Source organism: Chamaea fasciata, unplaced genomic scaffold, assembly GCF_029207755.1.
Source record: "Chamaea fasciata isolate MVZ Bird 193981 ecotype frontalis unplaced genomic scaffold, bChaFas1.0.hap1 SCAF_1, whole genome shotgun sequence".
Classification (NCBI taxonomy): Eukaryota; Metazoa; Chordata; class Aves; order Passeriformes; family Sylviidae; genus Chamaea; species Chamaea fasciata.
Genome location: NW_027094086.1, coordinates 127990726 through 127998823, shown reverse-complemented (window position 1 = coordinate 127998823; position 8098 = coordinate 127990726). Strand labels below are relative to the sequence as shown.

The 8098-nt window shown below is 46.1% G+C and overlaps 1 protein-coding gene across 4 annotated transcripts; it reads left to right on the top strand.

Annotated features, from left to right (window-relative positions):
- The first annotated feature begins 1092 nt into the window (after positions 1-1092).
- TAC1 (tachykinin precursor 1) lies at positions 1093-7789 on the top strand. Of its 4 annotated transcripts, none has more exons than XM_066197041.1 (6): positions 1093-1109; positions 1860-1997; positions 2118-2214; positions 2819-2842; positions 4501-4554; positions 6700-7327. In XM_066197041.1, the coding sequence occupies exons 2-6, from the start codon at positions 1875-1877 to the stop codon at positions 6747-6749; spliced, it is 348 nt and encodes a 115-aa protein (XP_066053138.1). In that variant the 5' UTR covers positions 1093-1109; positions 1860-1874; the 3' UTR covers positions 6750-7327. The 4 variants fall into 4 exon arrangements, with proteins under 4 accessions (XP_066053138.1, XP_066053145.1, XP_066053130.1 ...); XM_066197048.1 differs by lacking the exon at positions 6700-7327 and adding an exon at positions 7443-7789 and having other exon boundaries at positions 1104-1184; XM_066197033.1 differs by having other exon boundaries at positions 1104-1184.
- Positions 7790-8098: the final 309 nt, after the last annotated feature.

The window sequence follows — 8098 nt, the reverse complement described above, 5'->3', positions numbered from 1 at the left end:
ATGCCTTTATTTAGAGAGGTTTCTGATTCTCCCTTGGATCCACAATTACATGCCAGTGAACAGTCCTTAGAGAGGAGGTTTACTACTGTAACCTGAATGGTAGCATCCTGTAGCAAGCAGAGTGGTGGCACCAAGAAGCTTCTGAGCATCCTGATCTTTATCAAAAGAAACATTGTTAATTCCCGCTAAACTCTGCCCAGACTGCCTGCTTTAGGCTTATAACGGGGGGGCTGAGAGACCACCAAGGTTAACTGAGAAGCCTCATGCACAGTTGACCTTGGAGAAATAAGATGGGGTAACCGTAAAAGAGATAATAACCTAAACAATTACCTGAGCCGAATGCCAGCAGCAGCGCAAAGCTGTCATAGGGGAAGGACGCCTGCAGGGATGTGCTGCTGGAGAGACTGGCTCAGTGGTCTTTCCAGTACAGGCGTTCGCCTTTTACAGCAACCAGCCCAGCGGTGCCGGCCTTTGCCCGGCAAAGGGCGGCAGCCCCTCTGCAGGCAACGCACACACACACCAGCCCCGGGGTCCCCGGTGCCCCAAGCCGGCACCCACCAGGTCGGGCCCTCCTCAGCTTCATGCATCCCTCACTTTTAGTCCTGGTGGGCTGAGCGGAGGCATGGGGGAGTCAGACCCAGGGAAGGAGCTGCCCGGGCACGGGAGGCTGCCCCTCTGCCGGGGCTCCCTGCTCGCTGCTTTCCCCCGCCGGCGGTGCCGCTCGCAGCGGAGAGCAGCTCTCCGCGCCCTCGGGGAGCGGGGCGGCGTGGCAGAGGCGAAAAGCGGCATCTGCACCCTTACATCCGCACCCGCATCCCGCATCCACATCCACACCCTCACCCCGCGTCCGCCGCCGGGACGGTACGGGGCGGCCCCGAGGGCGCGGAGCTGCGGCGGGAGGGAGCTGTGGCGGGAGGGAGCGGCGGGGCAGCGGGGAGAGCCGCCCGGCCGCCCCGCACTGCCCGGCCCCGGGCAGAGCCCAGGGGCGCCACCGGAGCGGGGGGCGGGGGCTGCTCGCCGGGGCGGGGGCTGTCACGGGGCTGGGACGATAAAACCTGGGGTAATTGCATTTAGGCAAATGAGGCTGCCTCGGCCCTCCCCATCTCCAGGTATATAAAGTGGGGAGCGCTCTCGCGGCCGGCCAATGCGCTCGGAGAGCAGCGCCCGCCCTCCCGCTGCAGACGGTGCGTGCGCTGCGGGAGCCGGGCCGGCGGTGCCTGTGTGCGAGGGCTCCGCTTGTCCTGCGGTTGTGAGGGGGTGTGCGTGTGTACTTATTTGTCCCGGTCTATATGTGTGTGCCTCTCTCGGGGGGGTGCTTGCGGGTCCGTTCGTGAGTGCCTCTGGATGTGCCAGGATGTTTTTTGCCTGTCCTTCTGTGTCTGTCTGGATATGCAAGGGGCTGGGTGTGCACCTCTGGACACAAGGGTCTCTGTGTGTGTGTGAACGTAGATGTGTTTCAGGTGTGTAGCTCTTTGTACGAGTTTGTAAGCGGATGCATGTGCACCTAGATGTGCGTGTGAGGGGGATGTATCTGGCTGCGTGTGTGTATATTTGGGAAAGTGTGAATTCTAGATGTGCATAGACGTGTGAGGGAGTGCTCATATCTTCCCCTCTATGTGCGTGTGTGCACCGGTGGCTGTGTCTGTCTGTTTGTGTGTCGCTGTAATGGGTGTGGGGTGCTTGTCGATGCAGAGGGGTCTGAAGCAGTCGGGGCGGGGGTGCCGGTGTAACTCGGTGCGTGTGGGGCTGTACGTGAGAGGGAGTGTGTCCCCGGCTGTGCCCCGGGACGGCTGTGTCCGTGTGTGCGGGGCTGTGCGCGCCCGCCCCCGCTGCCAGGGCTCCAACCTCTATCCCCGCAGGACGTCGAGGCGGCGATGAGGCTCCCGCTGGCTTTCGCTGTGCTCCTCCTGGCCTCGTCGCAGGCGTTGGGCGAGGAGATGGGAGCCACCGACGACCTCAGCTACTGGTCCGACTGGTCCGACAGTGACCAGGCGAAGGTGGGCCCCGGCGGGTGGGGGAGCGAGGGGTCGGGAGCCAGGGGCTCTGTGCCGGGCGCTGCCCCGGGCGGGACTGAATGCGGGGGTCCGCACTGAGCGCCGCCCGCTGTCGCCCCGCAGGAGGAGCTGCCGCTGCCCCTGGAGCACTTCCTGCAGAGGATGGCCCGGAGACCCCGGCCCCAGCAGTTCTTCGGCCTCATGGGCAAGCGGGATGCCGGTGAGCGGGGCGGGGGGCTGTCTGGCTGCTGCTCACGCCTCTTCTCTCGGTGCATGCCCTAGCCTTACACGGTTATGGCTCGGGATTATTTGCGTTACATCTGCTTCATAGGCTGCTAGGAGGGTACTTTCGGTTTAGGATTTCTTGTTTGGTTGTTTCTTTTAGGTTTTATATGAGATAAACTCAATGATTGGAAAAGAGAGGGCTTTAAAATATTAAGTGTGTACCTGTTACAGCATATAAATCCCAGTAAAGGATAGCATCATAATTTATAGGTCAGCATGCATGCCACTGAACCACTGAAGTGTGGAAATTGGTTGAGTATAGTTATTGTCAGGTTTTCTACCAGTATACTGAACCAAGAATTGATCTAAGAAATTGGCGCTAAACTAATCTAAATAGTGTGGGTTAAACTGAAACAAGTTTTTTAGTCTCTTCAAAGAGAAATGCAGTTATAAACCATCACTCTAATTTCCTTAAGTGGAATATGGGTAGGTTATTTCAAATATTTTTCAAAGCATTGCAGTAGCATCATATGTATATGCCAATTCTTTTTTAACAACTCTTTTTGTCTTTTTTCTCTTTCCTTTCCTCTTCCAAACAGGATATGGCCAGATCTCTCACAAAAGTAAGTTTAAAAAATACAAATATTTTCAGTAATCATTAAAAGATATTCAAATAGAGAATAGCGTATTTGATGGAATTATTTAGATGGTGACTGGTTTCAGCTAGGGACTGGCAGCACCACTGGTGGAGAAATGATCTGTTAAGGAATTGAAACCTCCCCTTCAGTGCCACTGTGAGCCTGTATCTCATCTGAGCTGCAGCAAGCTTTGAGATTTCAATCCATATTAATGTGCGGATGTTGCAGCTCTCTCTTATTTCCCAAGGGGGGGATTTTGTAAGCCTTTCTCATTGTCAAGGCAGGCTTACTGCCAGACTCTGAGAGGAGCAATTAAGATGGCAAAATCTCGAAAATTAGAATAATGAATTCCCAAGTCCCAAAAAATGCTTTCAAGGGAGCACCCATGTCCTCACATGCCAGATACTGTACCAGTGCTCTCAGCATTATTTGAGAATCAGACCTCTGCTCACAGTAGGGGCTGATTGATGAGGTGCTGCCATACGAAGGGCCATATCTTGCCCCAATTATATGTGTGCCTTGCTCTGCTTCTCTGTAATACCAAGCAGGAGATGGCATCAGCACTGGGGTGCTACCTTGCTCTGCACAGTGGTAGTTTTATTATCTGAAATTATCTCATGATGTTTAAAGAGAAACTGAAAGATTTTTTATTAAGTAAACATGATCTTATATTCTGTGAAACCTCCTCTGTCCACAGAGGTCAGCCAGCCTCTGTCCCTGTGTTCTATTATCCACGAGATGCTTTCTATAGGGTTTATTTGGAAGACCAAATAAAGAGTCTGATACAAAGCTCGTGCCAAGTTACCTGCTGACTAAAGTAAAAAAATAATAGTTTTCTTAAGCTGCTTCAGTTTGAATTAGTATATGTGAGGTCTGAGTATCTTGCTTTGTGTATGAATTCACCAAGAAAAAAATTCTTTCCAGAGAGAAACTTCTATTTTTGTCTCAAAAGCCAGTTTAGATAAAGAATTTATCCTTTTTATTCCTTTCTCAAACTACAGCTACTGCTATAACCTGATATGTACTGTAGGCTTAAACTTGGAGTAATTTATCCTCTACACTTCCAGTGTCTTGAGAATTACTAATGGGACAGGAAGGTAATACCTGAACTTATAAATATTCCAAAATTAGAGCCAGACTGTCTAGTTCAGACGTGTCCAGACATAGAGTCCCATTGGCTTTCCCTTCAGTAAGAGTTCCACCTGACCTGTGAGGGAGGATTTTCTTCCACATTACAGAAATAAAACAACAATAGGTAGAAGAGATACATCACACAGATGCAGGCTATACCAAGACACTGTCTTCTTGTGCATTTGCTCAGAACAGTAGGAATTGTGGGAGAGAAATGTGAATTGTACTGTTAGTGGCCATTGTTTTTCCATTATACTTAAAAGAAACCCCGAAACCAAAGGCCTATCTAAGCTAATGAGAAGGTGTCCACTCACTAGCCTGTGCCTTGGTCTATCCTGTTTAGTCTGATTAGTCAGACTGCTGTTAGTTCTCTGTTGTCTGAGAGTGATGTGAACAACTGATCTATGATATAAACAGTTTTGGACCCTGTCTTCTTTACTTGCAAGAACCTGTTATTTTAAAAGCTTGCCTAGTTAAAATGTATTAAAACACCCCTAAATATATTTTTTCAGGGCATAAAACAGACTCCTTTGTTGGACTTATGGGCAAAAGATCTTTAAATTCTGGTATGTATTTGACTAAATCTGATGCTTGGTGATATACAGCCTCTTCATTCCGTTGCTTCTTTGTTCTCTCCCAGCGGATGGAAGAAGCAGTTTTTATATAGTGTAGATCCAGAGTTCTCTGAAAAAGAATCAGGATTTTCTTTGTTGCCCAAGATTCTTTGGAGTTCACTTCAGTGCTTGAAATGACCAGGCTGGTCTGAGCTGCAGGCCAGCTCAGGTAGAATTCCCCAGAGCACTTTTGTTGTTGCCCTGTCCTTGCATGTTCTGCTAGTGCCTAGAGTGCTAATAAAAGAGAAAAAAACCCATAAATTTTACTGACATATCAAGAAAATTTTGGAGGCTGAAAATGCAACTTGTGATCTAAATCCAGATCTCATCAGGTAAAGGGATATCTTCTCTGGAGATCCTTATTTCTAATATTTGGAGTAGAAGGTGAAAGAACAGGACTTTGCCATTAACACCACCTCTTTCAGCTTTTGACTTCACCTAAAGCATTTTAAACTCTGAATGGACATTGTGAATTTGTTTTCCCATAGTATCCTCGCAGAGGGCAGAATTCTCCTCTCCCCTCATGTGCAGAACCTGTGGGAAACTGGAGACTCCCCATAGCTCTACATTCCTTCCCTATGCTATAGGGCTGTACTGAGTAAATCCCTCACTGTGAACCATAAAGTATCAGTTGATTCTCCAGGATAGGAATTTTTTAAAAAAACCTAATATATATTTCATGTCTCTGAAATAGTTCTTACTGTTTTGTTAAATGGATGATAAAAGTTAAATTACTAGCTGACACCTTTATATTATGTGGATACATGCTGTGATCTATATTCTGCAATTATGGTTGTCAGTAACTTTCATTTTCAATTAAACCCCCTTCAAGACTAGTAATATTGCTCTCTGCATTATTTTGCAAATTGCTACATATCATGAATAATTTTGTACAATTTTCTGCGGTGGCAATAGCTATTAAATGCATAATACCTGTAAATATATCTGCTATCGCAAAAGTAAATAGCCTGTAAGTAATAAATTGGGTTTGGTTTCCGCTGGGATTACATTTACATTAATATGAGAATGCATTTTTAAAAACATTTTCTGTATTTTACAAAGATTTTATTGCCCTAATTTCAAAATTGCTGGTATAGTCAGGATACTGTTATGTGGTATTTCTAACAAAAGGGAATAATGATGTTTTACTCGTTGGGCTATGTAACACTTGTCTGACAGGTAAAACTAGAATTCACAGCTTTTCTGCCTGATTCCTTGAGGGGGAAATGGTAAGAAGTTTTTTCTGCTCCTTTTGAGGGGGAGATAGGTCCTAAGGACCTATCAAAGCAAGATCAGGAATATTAAGTGTTAGGACTACCCTCACTTCACCCATTTGGGAGATATTTAACTGGGCAGGACCTTTACCCCATGCTGTAACCACAGCAAAAAGGCTCTCAGCTCCCTGGTAATGGGCAGGGGTTCGTGCTGTCCCTCTGGATGTGAGCACATTGTTGATTTACAGCCTCAGGTGCCAAAGCAGGGTAAGGGGATGCTGATGTCTCAGTCCCTCGTTTGGGGACAGCCTTGCTCAAGACGGGCTCTCTGGATTTTGCTCTGATTTTAAATGAGCTAAAAGGAGAGATCTACCACTACCAAACAAAAAATGTTACTTAAGTCTCTTTTAGCCTGTGGCTTGTCAGCATGATAGTCTGAGTACATCTGAGGCACTTGGCTCCTGCTGTAGAGTACAGTAAAATTATTCCTGTGGACAGGGAGAGTTTCAAAGAGCTGACTGCACAGGAATGAAGGTGAATATGTCTGTACAGAAACCCTCTACCACAAATTGACCTGAATGCTTAGATCCCATCAGTTAGATGAATTACTGGGAAGGGGCTCTGAGCTAATGGTGCTTCAAGCAGCTCAGCAGACTAAAGGTAGAAGACATTCCTCAGACCTTCAGCCTTCTGGAGGAGAGTGTAGTCTGAGAGGTAAAACCAAATCAAAGCAGCTCAGGGATGGGCCAGGAGCCCTGGTCTCTGTTCCAAACACGCCACTGGTGTCTGGTGCCAGCTGGCTGCAGGTGTCTGACACTTCTCGTGCTTGCTGGTGTTTATCCAAGGCTGTACCTTGTGCTTCAACCTGCTTCATTTTTTGCAGGGTCCTCTGAAGGGAGCATAGCACAGAATTACGAACGGAGGCGTAAATGAGACATCCCCGTGTGTTATTTATTAAACTTCATTTGTTCTAATGGCCAATGCAGTGTAATATAAACTAACCACTGTATGAAATAATTATTTATTTAATAACTGAGGGGGTTTGGTTTTTTGAGTTGTACATTCAATAAAATTATTATTTTTCATATTGTGGCAGTGACACGTGTTGTGTAGGTGTGTTGTGGTTCCGAAAGGACCAGCAACCCTGGTAATGTCTCACAACAAAGCACATTGTTTGATATAACCTATAAAGTTATGTTTACTAAACAAGCAAGTATTCTTTTGTTCATTGAAAGCGAGTCTATCAGCTTCACAGCTAGTCCAGAACAGAACTGATGTTCAGTCTAGTGCCTCAATTTGTTTTCATGGTTTATAATGTACTGTAATTTCTGTATCAAAAAATATATTTGTATCATTGCAGCATGTTTTATGTTCTGTGATTATGTATCAATATATTTTAAAAAGGGGGATGGGTAAAGTTTGAATGGGAATCCAAGGTCTTCATTTCATAGTCTGGAATTTTATGATAGTAACATTTTAAATAAAAACTCCTCTGGGGCTTTTGCAACATACTTCCTTGGTGATAGTGATGGAGTTATTTCCCATGTTGGTCAGGAACAAGATTTGGATCCAAGCAACAGTGGTCTGAGACTGGAAAGAAATATCAAATTATTTTCTTTTTTGCAGGGAGTCTGTGAGCCTTCTCATATATGTTTGGTGAATGTTTGAGGGATTTGTTACTGGAGATAGGAGTTCCTGGGATTGCTCCTGGTCACACAAGGTGCCATCTTTTCTAAACCTGGTGGAAATCATGAAGCATGTTGGCTGAATGGAAGGAGCATGATCTATCCCCCAGTTCCAAGGGGAATAATTTGCTGTGGTGTTAATCCAATACTGTAGGTTTATTATTTGAAAGTCAAGCTCTTAATAAATTCTATCCCTCAGATTCACAATGAAAGCACCTGTGGGCATGAATACATGCAATATAAAAGAAAAAAAAATGTGACTGTAATTATCTTTTTAATTAAAATATCTGATTGCTGTATATCCAGGGTAATCCTGAAATGCTACATCCATCTCACCAGAGGACAAGGCATCTGAAGTTCTATCTTCTTTCCCCCTGCTATGGGTTATACTTTGCTGATGCTATGATGCAAACTTTCATTGCCGATGCATCACCAACAAAAACAGTCAGCATATACAAACTAAATTTAAAAGTACGCAATACAAAGGGATTCACTGCTTGAGTTCATGGACTCATACACCTCCATTTTCAAGGCTATCTGAAGCATCATTACAACTTCCCCTATTAGGAGCAGGTGGGGGCCGGGCCTCACTCCTGC

Excerpts from the sequence above, each read along its gene's own strand:
- TAC1 (XM_066197041.1), top strand. The coding sequence starts at position 1,875 with ATGAGGCTCCCGCTGGCTTTCGCTGTGCTCCTCCTGGCCTCGTCGCAG. Across the intron at positions 1,998-2,117 it reads CCGACAGTGACCAGGCGAAG|GAGGAGCTGCCGCTGCCCCT; the intron begins GTGGGCCCCGGC and ends GTCGCCCCGCAG. Across the intron at positions 2,215-2,818 it reads CATGGGCAAGCGGGATGCCG|GATATGGCCAGATCTCTCAC; the intron begins GTGAGCGGGGCG and ends TCTTCCAAACAG.